The sequence below is a fragment of the Callorhinus ursinus genome, unplaced genomic scaffold (assembly GCF_003265705.2).
Source record: "Callorhinus ursinus isolate GAN/ISIS: 27379988/994484 unplaced genomic scaffold, GSC_fseal_2.0 scaffold10, whole genome shotgun sequence".
Classification (NCBI taxonomy): Eukaryota; Metazoa; Chordata; class Mammalia; order Carnivora; family Otariidae; genus Callorhinus; species Callorhinus ursinus.
The window spans coordinates 21,256,549-21,269,833 of NW_027397072.1; the positions used below are offsets into that span (position 1 = coordinate 21,256,549).

A 13,285-nucleotide genomic window follows, 5' to 3' on the forward strand; every position below is an offset into this window, starting at 1 on the left:
TGAAAAGCCAGAGTGGAGACAGCCAGGCCCAGCCAGCCACTTGTCTGAGAAGATACCATCAGGTCTGATTTCACAGAGAAGCCAGACAGGCTCTGCTCGGCCACTGCCAGCTAATTGCTCACACACGGCAGGAGACAGGAGTGTCAGATGCAACTTGTCATGTTGCCTGTGGCTGGGCTAGGTCCCTTTTAAACTAATCATCCTATTTAATCCCCCTAAGAACCACGCGAGATAACAAGTATGATCCCCATCTGATGTAAAAGAAAACCGAGATTCAGACAGGTGAAATGACTCACTCCAGGTTATGGAGCCAGCAAACGGGAGAGGTGATATTTGAACACCAGCCTCTTAATTCCACTGGGGTCCCTTTCCCTGGGCTACAGCTTTCTCCTGGGTTCAGGCAGGAAGGTGCCTTGGAGAACAGCAGCAGCATTTGGTATTTGCACCTTTGCCAATTCAGGAACCATCAGGAAAGCTCGGGGCACCATTTCTTTCTCTGCGCGCGAAAGCAGGCAGATCTCTGCTGAAGATGCTTCTGAACCTGAGGCATCTTATGGGGACCTCTGAGATGAGTGGGTTAGAGCGTTAATCACGTGCTTGGGGGAGGTTGTCAGGATCGCTAGCATCCCGGAGAGAGGCTAAGTCCTGGGATGCTCATGGGAAAGGGCCATGTACCCTGTTCCATAGAGGGGCGACATCTAGAGCACTGGGCAATGTCAGAGAGCCTGAACGCTAGTACACCCTATGTGCTATGAACTCTAGGGCATCAGCCCCTGGAATTCAGTTTTCTTATCTGTAAAACGGAAGAGAAGATCCACTAACCTTGCAGGCTTTGGGTAAGAAGGGTGAGTTGGATAACAGACGTGAAAGTACTTGGTAAGTGATAAAGTACAATCACATGTCAGTGGTTACTCGTCAATCAGTATCTGATTGACAGGTACTCAAAACTCATCACAAAGAGCCAAAAAACCCAATTCGCGGGCCGATCTTTGCTTCTCTCTCTTATTACAGCCACTCCAACTGTCACAGACCTATTTCTCCTTTTGGGGCTCCCTGGTTATAGATCTCAAGGAGCCAGTAGTAAGGGAAAAAGAAACAAAAGAGACAATGGTAAAGGGAAGGAGAGCACTATTTTCAGTGATTCTCTGTCCTGCAGGACAGAAATCGGGAGGCCCAGTCTATTTCCTGCCTTGAGTCTCCTTGGTTGGCTCGAAACACAACAGAAATGATGGGTCTCTCCAATGCTAGGAATTCTCTCATCAAGAAGGAAACAATTTGGGATCAGGAAACGTGTAGGCTGGGGAGTGAGGTGAGCTGGACTCCACTTGCAGCCTTGTCCTGGACAGCGTATGGATGCCCGGTAGCGCTTCGATGCCCCTCGGAGAAAAGCAGGAAGAAAACAATCGGCCCCCCTACCTCGGTGAGAAAACCACGAGCACCTCAGACCCCATTCCTATTCCCTTCCTTCTCTCCTATTCCCCTCTGGCCAGACAGTAGAGTGCTACAGTGTCAGAACTGGCTAAGAACTAAGGAGGCATCAAGTGCAGACTCAGCCTTTGACAGCCTAGGCACAGGGCCCAAGGGCTTAGGTGGGTCATCCGGGGTCGTATGGCCTGCAGCTCCGGGCAATGCTTGGTCATCCCGCTCCAGTTCCCACTGCCCGACATTCAGGCTGACCTCTGACCCTGGGCTCCTGACCTGCTGCTTCGGAGGTGAATCAGCAAATCGTGCAGAAAGCAAGGAATCACCTACTGATGATTTCTTACAGTCTCTGGAGGGAAAGGGATTTGTCCAAGGTCACAGGATTGCCAATAACTGGGTATCACTGAGAATTATTATCAACCCTGGATCTCCCTCAATTATTCATTTTTTTTATAATTTTTTAATTTTAATGTATTATTTTTTAAGATTTTATTTATTTATTTATTTTTTAAAAGGTTTTATTTATTTGACAGAGAGAGACACAGCAAGAGAGGGAACACAAGCAGGGAGAGAGGGTGAGGGAGAAGCAGGCTTCCCGCCGCGCAGGGAACCTGATGCAGGGCTCGATCCAGGACCCTGGGAACGTTAGCTGAGCCGAAGGCAGACGCTTAACCATCTGAACCACCCAGGCGCCCCAAGATTCTATTTATTTATTTGAGAGAGAGAGAGAGAGAGAGAGAGAACAGAGAGGGAGAGGGGGAGGGAGAGGGAAAAGCAAACTCCCCACTGAACGGAGAACCCAGCGCAGGGCTCTGAGCAGAGAACCCAGTGAGGGGTTTGATCCCAGGACCCTGAGACCATGACCCAAGCCGAAGGCAGATACTCAACCAACTGAGTCACGCAGATGCCCCAATTATTCATTTTTTAAAAAAGATTTTATTTATCTGCGAGGGGAGGAGGAGCAGAGGGAGAGGGAGAAGCAAACTCCATGCTGAGCCCGACGCAGGGCTCAGTCCCATAACCCCGAGATCATAACCTGAGCTGAAATCAAAGAGTAGGGCTCTTAACCAAATAAACCATCCTGGCGCTCCAGTTATTCATGATTTTTAAGCCAACCTTCCAACCAGGTGTTAACACATTTCTTTTATATTTTTTCTCCCTTAAATTTTTTAGATTAGTTTTTATTTAACAAAGTAATACATGCTTACGTAAAAATGAAAAGATAAAAGTAAAAAAAAGGATAAAGTGAAAAATAAAAGCCCCCTCCCCCATTAAAATTCCTAGAAACAACCACTATTAGTCAATTCTCATGATTCCTTCCAGAAATTTAAATAATTTGAAGAGTTCGTTAACTATGATTACTGATTTATGTTCTTGGTCATGGGTACTTAAAAAGATTTGCTGATTATATGAATGGATGGAGCCAGGTGAGTCAGAGGCTGGGGGTTTGCATCATATGGAAGGACAGAGATGGGTTGAGTTAAGTATTTCAGCAGACAAGAGCTCCCACTGGGGCCTATTAGCCAGGGGTCTGGTATGAATCTTTCATTTCCGAAGCTGGTATTACAGTGTCGAGGTAAAGATCATGGTTCTGGGATCAGGCACACAGAGGCTGCTATTCTGGCCCTAACACTTCCTAGGCATGTGACCTTGGGTTGTTCCTTCCTTAAGGCGGCTCAGTATCCTCCTTTGTCACATGCAGATTAAAATAGTACTACTTCATGGTGCTATTGTGAGGATTCAAGGAAAACAATGCACATAAAGAAAACAGCGGCATGCTTGGTGTTAGACATGCATTAAAGAAATGGTAGCTGTCGGGGCGCCTGGGTGGCTCGGTTGGTTAAGCGTCTGCCTTCGGCTCGGCTCAGGTCATGATCGCAGGGTCCTGGGATCGAGCCCCATGTCGGGCTCGCTGCTCGGGGAGCCTGCTTCTCCCTCTCCCTCTGCCACTCCCCTCTGCTTGTGCTCTCTCACTCTCACACTCTCTTAAACAAACAAATAAATAAACAAATATCTTTAAAATAAAATAAAAAATAAAGAAATGGTAGCTGTCATCATCATTACCATTGTTGCCATTAATATTCTGCAGGCTCACCTCGAGAAAGGAGAAAACCTGCAGGTCCATTACCTAGTGCTATAGAAACAGACCAGCCCAAGGCCTGGTCCTCCAGGGCTGAGTACATCTGGCAGGAAAGGGAGACAACTAAAAAGTAACTCTTTAGTCTGACCAGGAGTTAATGCCCAAGAATTTCTCAGGATAAAAAATTCTAGATCCACCAAACCACAAGAGCAGATGCCCTATGAACTCTGAGCACAGGGGTGTGCCTTGCACAGAGTGCAGGGCTGAAGGGCTGCATTTGTGGGAAGAGGGACCATTTTATCTTCTCAGGCCACCTGGCTCAGCAGCTCTCGGGCCCATTAGCCTCCAGAAGTGTGCAAGACTGGCCAGGTGCAACGCGCTAGCAGGGCATGGCCAGAGAAGGGTGCCCTTCTCCAGCTGAATTCCAGGCCCTTCCTCTAGTCCTCAGAGCACAAAGAGAACATTATTACAGCCACTTCATCCAGTCTTGTGCTATCTGGGGGCTGGCAATGACTAAGGGCAATGTATAATACACTCCTCCAGCCAACGCACATCGGGAGAAACCCAACCCTGGACCAAAAGGCCTGCGGAGCCTCCACGTAACTTGAAGCCCAAAACCTCTGATGGAAATGTATTAAATGCTTCCTGCCAGTCAAATCTTTATATCACAAAATGCCCGCAACTCGTGATAGTTCTGTTAAATGATCACACTGCCAGTGATGAGTATTTAACTGTCCTCTACAGCACTTTCTCTCCTATTGGGGCTTCTCCCCAGAATCCCTGCTGTTCACCCCCTTACCCACTCTCTCCCTCCTTCTCCCTGCCCGTAGGACTCCACTTTCCCCTTCCCCCCCCCCCCCGCCCCCGTCCCCTTCTGTTTCTTCCCTGTTTTTCTCCCCATTCTCTTCTCTCTTCTTCGTCTCATTGTCTTTCATGTCATTGGCCATGAGAAAGAGCTGGAAAATTATTTATTATTGATTGAATGCATACATGAAAATCTAAACCCTCTGATCTTAATTTTCAAAAAGATGAAGTGAGCATTTTATATTTTGCTCTAAAAAATAGTATTTCGGGGGCACCTGGTTGTTCAGTTGGTTAAACGACTGCCTTCCACTTGGGTCATGATCCTGGAGTCCCGGGATCGAGTCCCGCAGCGGGCTCCCTGCTCAGCAGGGGGTCTGCTTCTCCCTCTGACCCTCCCCCGTCTCGTGCTCTCTCTCTCTCTCATTCTCTGTCAAATAAATAGATAAAATCTTTTCAAAAAATAAAATAAAATAAAAAATCATAAAAAATAGTATTTTGGGGGCACCTGGGTGGCTCAGTCAGTTAAGCGTCTGCCTTCAGCTCAGGTCACGATCCCAGAGTCCTGGGATCGAGCCCCGCATCGGGCTCCCGGCTTGGCAGGGAGCCTGCTTCTCCCTCTGCTTCTCTCTCTCTCTCTCTCTCTCTCTCTCTGTCTCTCAGGAATAAATAATAAATAAAATCTTTTAAAAAAATAGTATTTTGGGGGCACCTGGGTGGCTCAGTCAGTTAAGCATCTGCCTTCAGCTCAGGTCACGATCCCAGGGTCCTGGGATCGAGTTGCGCATCCGGCTCCCTGCTGGGCGGGGAAGCCTGCTTCTCCCTCTCCCACTCCCCCTGCTTGTGCACTTTCTCTCTGACAAATAAATAAATACATAAATAAAATCTTTTAAAAAAATTAAAAATAGGGCGCCTGGGTGGCTCAGTCATTAGGCGTTTGGCTCAGGTCATGATCCCAGGGCCCTGGGATCCAGCCCCGCATCGGGCTCCCTGCTCAGCAGGAAAGCCTGCTTCTCCCTCTCCCACTCCCCCTGCTTGTGTTCCTTCTCTCGCTCTGTCTCTCTCTCTGTCAAATAAATAAAATCTTTAAAAAAAAACTAAAAATAAAAAAATAGTATTTTTAACAATTAAGGATTTTTAGGAGGAGGGGACTTTAAAGACGATCTAGTTCAATGGCTTTGCTGATACATGAATCCCTTTAGAGCGACTCTGACACTCCATTTCTCCTTGAGCACTTCCAGGGTTTGGAGTCTGCTACCTCTAGAAGCAGCCCATTTCTAGGTGTCAAGAAATTCTTTATATTGAGCCTAGTCTGCTCCCATAATTCCCACCCCCTGGCTACCAGGACAACCTAGGATATAAAAACAGTGCCATCAGCAGAAAGGCAGTGAGGTGCATATTAGGTTCAAAAGATAGGGGTAGATCAGCTGGCTGTGAGGTTCTCCTATTAGAGTAGCTTGCTTGGATGGGGAAGATGGAGGAGATATATGGCAGCCTGTCTCTGGTAGGTCTTGAATGCCAGTCTAAAATGTGGTGTGTTTGACTTATCAAGGTGAAGCCAAGTGAAACTGTCCATTAGGCAGTAATAAACAGCTGTGCTTACCTGCTAGGAAGTGTGCAAAGTGCTTTGACATTATCTCATTTAATCCTCTCAATAACACCGACGTCGGTACTGTTATTATTTCATTTTATAGATGAGGTAACTGAGGTCTTAGAGCTAATAAGTCATGAAACCCAAGCCTGTCTGTGTCTGATACACATGATCTGAAGACAGCACTCTACAAAATAAGGTCAGCAGAGATACCAGAATGGGAGACTCTGATCTGGGACTCATTTCCTAGCTGGAGAGTGTCAAGAACAGAGGGCATGGGTCTCATTTGAGCTCTCTTCTACAGACGGGCCTCCAATCTCCATCGCTAGTCTTGTGCTTGCTCTTAAACTCCACCGATCCTTTTCCAGCTGCCCACTGGATTTTGTCACCTCACATTCCACGGCACGAGCTTCTGCCAGTTTCACCACCTTCCTAGCAACCAGTTCCCAAATTGATATTCCAAGTCTTGAAGCATAAAAGAAAATCACATTTTGTGTTAAACCAACCTGGGCTCAACTAGATTTGCCACATACAAACTATGAGGCCTTGGGCAAGTTACTTAGCCTCTGTGGGCCTTGGTTTTCTCAGCTATAAAATGGGAAGATTAACAACACCGTTCTTGGAAGGTGTTTGTGTGGATTAAATTCGATCATGTGTACATAATATGTAGTATAGGCTTTGGCACATAGCAAGTGTTAAGGAAACAGCATTATTATTGTGATTACTGCTGTTTCTGGGGCTTGACACTCCCTCCTTGCATACCTTTTTATGGTTAATGCCAATGCTGAGAGGTAGGGGGAAGAAGAGGGAGCCACACAGTGGGCAGTAAACATTCAATGCAGTTTGTATTCTCTGCGATTACCTCATCCCTTTGGCTGTGGGGGCTACTTCTGCAGGGTCTCTTTTCTACACCCACCAGAGACAGAGCTGGGCTCCAGCCAAGACCCGCCTGCTCTTCTCCCTCCAGACCTACTTATGAGGGGATCAACAGGCGGGGCCTCTTGCACTCCTCTCTTTAGTTGGAGCCTGCATTTGGTGCCATCTGCAGCCCTGACCTCCCCTAGACACTCTTCTTTGCTTCTAAGTATCTACGATCAAAGTTGTAGAAATCACCTGGTCCAATCCCTCAAAAAACTGGGTTCAAAATTAAAGCAGTCATTTAAAAAAACGTCTCGCACAACGAAATGTGAGTAAAGTGGGCCTTCTCCCGACCCACCCACACGCCTTCACCAGTCCTCACTGTGGTCCGTGCACTGTGCACAAACATTTGAGCTACAGCCTCCGTTGTGCAGTTGACTTTCCCTGCACCCCCTTCCTCATCGGCCTCGCATGCTATCAAGCCCCCTGGGGATACTACGGAAGGAAGGGTTGCTAATGATTAGTGAGAAACCGGGCACTGATCACAATCACACATTTGCACACCCTCACATCCCCTGGGGCCCACAGTGAATATGGAAGGAGAGATGAAAGGAGACTCCAAGGAGACAGGCATGGTGTTTGTACACAGTGAGGGGAGAACAAAGGAAACGGGGAGCCTGGAGGTGGCAAGCAGGGGAAGCAGGCGAGCTAGACTGTAAGATGAGTCAGAGAGTGAATGAGGGCAGTAGGTCGTATCAGCTATGGCTTAGTTGCCCCCAGAGGGTGGCGTGAACCGGAAGAAGGGAATGGGGGGGAGGCGATCCGGGGAGCTCAGAAGTGGGAACCGGAGAAGTGCGTTGCAGGTGGGCAGCAAAAACTCAGTTAATTTCCAGGAGGGACCCAAGCTCCTGTCTTCCGAGTTCTCCTAGATCTTTCTTGCCTGGTTCGGCTTCCGGAGCTGTAGGGTTATGGAGAGAAGCTGGGATTGGCCGGGGGGGGGGAGGGGGAGAGTCAAGCTAACAACTAAGATGTCAGTCCCCCAGATCACTGGACCCCTGCTTGATTGACAGAGGCCACCCTGTCGCTGCTAATGCCCCTCCATTTATTTGGTACTTTCAACTTACTTCAAATGCCCTCCCACTAATGATCTCATTTCATCTTGGGCACAAACCTGTGAAATAGGCAGGCCTGGGATTATCTCTAATGTGCTCCTCCCCTCTTTACACTGTGATCCCTCAGGAGCCCTCAAATTGTTTCCTCCATCCTAGAAAGATCCAACACCGAACGAGGCAGTGCCTTGGGGGTACAAAGAGGTTGGGTTGGGGTCCTCTGTCTGGGCTCCACTCCAAGCTGCTTGTTGCTGTTTGTCCTGGGCTGGGTGTGACAAGAAGTCACAGGATACAGACTCATTCCCCTCCTGGAATTTCCCAGCCACCCCGCCCCCTTCACTAATGTCTGAGAGCCTGGCACATAATGACCATTTCACCCAGTCCCCAGGGAGATATGTCAGACTTCTCCTCATTAGGAGGATAGAAACCTGAGGCCTAGAGAGGCAAAGGCCTTTGCCCTGAGTCACACAGTGAGCAGACATGGAGAGATGCTGAGGACTTGGGAAGGGTCTGGGAGCATGAGGAGCCCCGGGTCCCAGTCCCGGCTCCACCACCACTTCTCAGCCCGGGGGCATGGAGATAGCCACTCCAGCTCCCCAGTCTTGGTGTTCCTAACTGTCAAATGGGAACAGGAATACCCATCTCTTGGGGTTGCTTGAGATGAAGATGTCAAAGTTATATAAAAATGAATTAGTCTTATTATCAAGTAGCACAGGTAACATCAGGACTCTGGTGTAATGGAAAGAGGCTGGATCAAGCATGAAGAGTCTGGGACCTCCTTAACTCACCTGTGTGGCCCTGGGCAAGTCCAGGCCTCAGTTTCCCAAGGCCCCTGCCAGCTCTAAGAAGAAGGGTTCTGTGGACCATGCCTCCAGTGCAAGAATTCTGGTGCTAGCTGCCCTGAATTCTTGACGGTCCTATTATCTGTGTCCCCCATTGCCTTAGATCCAAGAATCTTACTGAGGGAGCCAGTCAGCTGCCCACAATGGGAGATCCCATTGTTCCCAATGGGAAGGATCCACTGGATCCTTCACACCAACCCCTCTACCCATTTCCTCAGGGCTGAAGTGTGCTTCTGTACTGTCTGGGCCTCCACTACCTCCCAGCTTTAAGGGGAATGAGGGTGGAGAAGGGAAGGAAGGAGGAAAGAGGTACCCTTGGTAATGAAGCCAATGACAGACTGCCCATGTAAGATTTCCCAGTGGAAAGCACAAGATTGCCTGGATTCCTTTCCTCCGAGAGAGGGCTGAGTCTAACTATTCAGCTAATATCTTGCTTCTCCCCGGATGGCCCCAAAGGTGCCAGGCCCCTGAGCCATTCTTTGAGGAAGCCCCCTAGCAGAACCCTTGCTGAGCTCATGGAGGTGAATTAAATATTAAAGATGCAAGGCCAGAGCCCCCGATGCAGCAGCACATTCCCATAACACAGACAATGGCATTACAGCTCATCTGCCCGGCTTCCCAGCAGCTGCCGCTCTCCCTCCCCAGGCTGGGTTCCCTGCTCCCCAGCCCACACTCTTGAGAGGGCATAAAAAGATAGCAATGTTTTGTTCTCTCCAGCAAGTGATCGGCTCCTGGTTCCCTGTGTCCTTCCTCCAACCCTCAGCATTGAGGAATCCAGGGACCTGGAAATGCCTGGAACACTGAGTTGTGGTATCTGCAGCAATGAAATTTAACAGGTCTGTGGCTGTGCCTGGCAGCGGCCTCTGTAGCTTAGCCCCACCTTGGGCCTAGGGGGCCCCCATCAGGAAGGGAACGGCTCAGGATGGCCGGATAGCTCTCAGGGCAGTGGGAAATTAGATCTTGCTGGGATGAGGCCTGGGTGTGGGGGCCAGTTTGCTTCTCAGGTTGGAAGAGCTTCAGAGATCACCCAGGCCACCTCAATTTTACAAAAAGGGAAACTGAGGCTTCAGGGAAGGAGGAAGCAGCTTACACAAGGTCACTCGATGAGCGATAGAATACCTAGGCCTAGACTCTGGTTCTCCAGGGTAGAGCCCAGTGCTCTCGCCTCCCCTCTCTGTGATCTCTGAATCTCCTTCCTAATGCTCCCAAGCACTGGGCCCTGCATGGGTCCCAAGGACTGCTTTCGGGGGGAGCGGGATCCATGCCTAGTCCCTCCTTGTCATCCAAGCACCAAAAGAGCACAAGGTCCATGTGCTTCGGCTCAGCTCTGTTGCCTGGTAGGATGGAAGCTTGGTCATGCCACCCCTGAGCCTCAGTTCCTCCCCTATAAAATGGGGATTTAAGAACCAGTATCCTGGATGGCTAAGGATCAAATGAGATCCTGTCTGTGGGGCATTTAGTAGATTCGGAAGTGCTATCCAAATGTCAGATATTATTAAAATGGTGTGAGGTGTGAAGGTGCTACAGGGGGAGGAGGTCCCAGGGGAGGTGGCCATGCAAGAGAACCCACACCCAAATGAGGCAGAGGACCTGCCTGGTCATCCTGTGGACCTGATCCAGAGGGCCACCAGCAGAGACAGACAGGCTGTGGGTCAGGTCAGCCCAAGCTCATTGGCTTGAAAGACCACCTGCCTGCTTTGCTTCGTGTGTGTGTGTGTGTGTGTGTGTGTGTGTGTGTGTGTGTGTGGTTTGTCTGTCCTCCTAAATGCTCCTGGGAGGCTCCGCCCGGCAGCCCAGAATCACAGGGATTTATTTGCCCGGCTGCTCCAGGGGAGTATTTGGCAGGAGGGCAAGTGTGTTGTGCTGAGGGAGGACACCTTGCTTCAGGTCAGATCATAGACCCTCAAAGAAAAGCCTGCCAGTCCAGATCCCCCTGGCCACCTCTGGAGTACTGCGGTCTGGGGCCCTTACCTTGTACTTGGCTGCGAGCAGCTCTGTGGCCTGCTGCTCCCGCCTTAGGTCTTCTAGCATCTTCTCCTTTTCCTCCAGCAGCTTCTGCTTCTCCTCGCTCACCAGGCTGCGGTCATCCTGGATGGCTGCCTTCTCCTCCTCCAGGAGCTCTTTTTGCTCCTGCAGGTAATTCTCCATGTTCTTATCCAAGGCTGACTCCAGGATGGGCTGGGGCGGGCGGTGGTTGTTGTTGTTGTCATCTTCCTCTTCAGCCACCCAGGCCTCGATCACCGGCCCCTCAGGGTACCCGGCGGGGGCTGACACGGCCTTCTTCCTGCGGCTGCTCTTCCTCCGGAGCCGCTTTCCCAGCATCCCCTTCTTCTCCAGCTGGGCCTTCAGGCGGGCGATCTCCTCCTGGAACTCCCGCAGCAGCGTGTCCTTGGGGTCCTCGTTCACCCGGGGCTTGTTCTTGATGTTCTTGGCCCTGTTGGCAAAGCGCAGGGTGGAGAGGCTCTCGTCGTAGCTGTGAGAAGCCGGGCCCAGAGTGGCCACCATGATGGTCTTGGCGTTCCCCCCCAGAGAGTCTTGGAGCAGCCGGGTCAGCTTGGAGTCCCGGTAGGGGATGTGGGTGCTCCTGTTGCCTGCCAGAGCAGCGATCACGTTGCCCAGGGCAGACAGTGAGAGGTTGATTTTGGAGGCTTCCTTAGGCCTCTCTCCACCACCACCACCACCACCACCACCACCACCACCGCCGACGCCGCCGCCACCGCCGCCACTACCCGTGGACTGTGTGACCGCCCCTCCGGTGGAGTTGGGGCCGGCCTTGTTCTGCCTCTCACTGCCAGCCAGGTCCACCAGGTTGAGCTTGCCCACACGGATGTGGTCCTGGCCATCTGAGCCGCGCTCGCTGCACTCCACGGTGATGACGAAGATGGCATGGGAGCGGGAGCTGACCTCATTCATGTGTGTGCTGCCCACCGCCCGGGTCTGGTTCCCCAGGTTCATCACGTGCTCGATCTCCTTGACATTCTTGGTGACGAAGGAGGAGAGGTCCTTGATGTAGACACCGGTCTCTGGGTTCTCCTTCAGTTCTAGCCTCTTGCCAGGCTCCTTGGAGAGCAGGTCCCGGATCTCCTCCTGGTAGATCTCCAGGTAGGAGGCCCGGACCAGGTACTGCTGGTTCTGGGAGCGAGAGATGTGGGTGAAGATATGCTCAAAGGCATTGGGGATGACCCCGCGCAGCTCGGGCTCCACCCAGGTCCCCTGCATGGTGTAGGTCTTGCCGGTGCCCGTCTGGCCATAGGCAAACACCGTGCCATTGAAACCCTGAAGCACCGAGTCTACCAGGGGCCTCACGGTTTCATCATATAAGTCCGCCTGCTTGGAGCTGGCATCATACACAGCATCAAAGGTGAAGGACTTGGGCAGCTCCCCTGGGGCAGCGCGAGGGTTCCGCAGGGTCACCTGGCCCAGTTTCACGTCCATGGTCAGGATCTGCTCGTGACCAGCAGCCTCCTCCTTCCGGCTGAGGGGGCGGCACCGGGCCACCACCTTCAGGGCCTCGCTGGCCTTGGTTTTACTGGCCATCTTGCTGCTCTGTCCTTCCTGCCCCCAGGACCCCTCCGCAGCCTGGGCGGTCCTGCTGTCCTCCCTAGGTCCGGATCAGCGGGGCCAGCCCAGCCCCCAGGCGCCGCTCTTCAATCCGCATGCAGCCTCCTAGGGTGGGGATGCTGGGAGGTGGCCCCGCCGCCGCTGCTGCAGTCCGGGCCTCCCTCCACCGCTCTCCGGTCCTCGCTGCACCGGCCGGGCAGGGGAGAATTAGGCAGAACCCCCCGGCAGCCGCGGGAGCCGCGCCGGCCGAATGGCAGTGCCCGGAGCCCGCCCCATGCTGGGGCAGAGGGAGCGCTGCCGTAAACAGCAACGGCAACAATGAGATAAAGGAAGAGGAAAATGGGATGGGGGTGGGCGGCGAAGCTGTCTTCTCCTCCTCCTCTTCTAGGGCTCCATGGCAGGGGCTGCCGGTCCTGGGCAGCCGGGGGTCCCGGCCCTCCCGAGGGCAGAGGCTCACCTGGAGTCCTTCCCCCGCGCTGGGGGATCATTCATTGCAGCCAGCGCGGCTGCTGCTGCCCCTGCCTCCACCTTCCCCGCCGCTGCCACCGGAGAATGAGAGAGAAAAACAGAAGGGGATGGGGCGGAGCAGCGGCGGCGAGAGTGATGTTGCCGCCGCGCTGCGGCCCCAGCTAAACCGCCCGGCTGGGGTGGGGCAAGGGGCGGGGCCGCGGCGCGGGAGGCGCGAGCCCGGCGCGGCGGCTGCGCGGGGGACAGGGGTACATCGCCCGCTCGCACCCCCGCAGGCCCCTCCGGAATGACAGGCTCGGGTGCCGACCCAGGTCCCGCGCCCACCAGGCGGGTGCGGCGCAGCCACCGCCCGCCGTCACCCCACTGGGCCCGAGCATGCTGGGAATTGTAGTCCTGCCTTTGTTAACCCGGTTCTGGCAGGTTGCTGATGCCTTCTCCAGTCCGGGAGGCCCCTCCCTCTCTGGCACGCAGCCTACGAGGGACTGCTGAGGTTGCAGCCTACCTGGGACGGGGCTATCCACCACCCAACTTGTTCCCTCCGAAGGTACCGTCC

The 13,285-nt window shown here is 52.5% G+C and overlaps 1 protein-coding gene across 3 annotated transcripts in view; it reads right to left on the bottom strand.

Moving 5' to 3' along the window:
• KIF3C (kinesin family member 3C) overlaps window positions 1-13,025 on the bottom strand; it is a 35,154-nt gene extending 22,129 nt beyond the window's left edge. Inside the window, exon 1 of one of the 3 annotated variants that reach the window (XM_073897108.1) lies at window positions 10,675-13,025. In XM_073897108.1, coding sequence (XP_073753209.1) covers window positions 10,675-12,240 — 1,566 coding nt within the window. In that variant the 5' untranslated portion in view covers window positions 12,241-13,025. The remainder of the gene's footprint in view (window positions 1-10,674) is intronic. The other 2 variants (XM_025867872.2, XM_025867871.2) reach the window with 2 other exon arrangements.
• Between the last annotated feature and the right edge of the window lie 260 nt (window positions 13,026-13,285).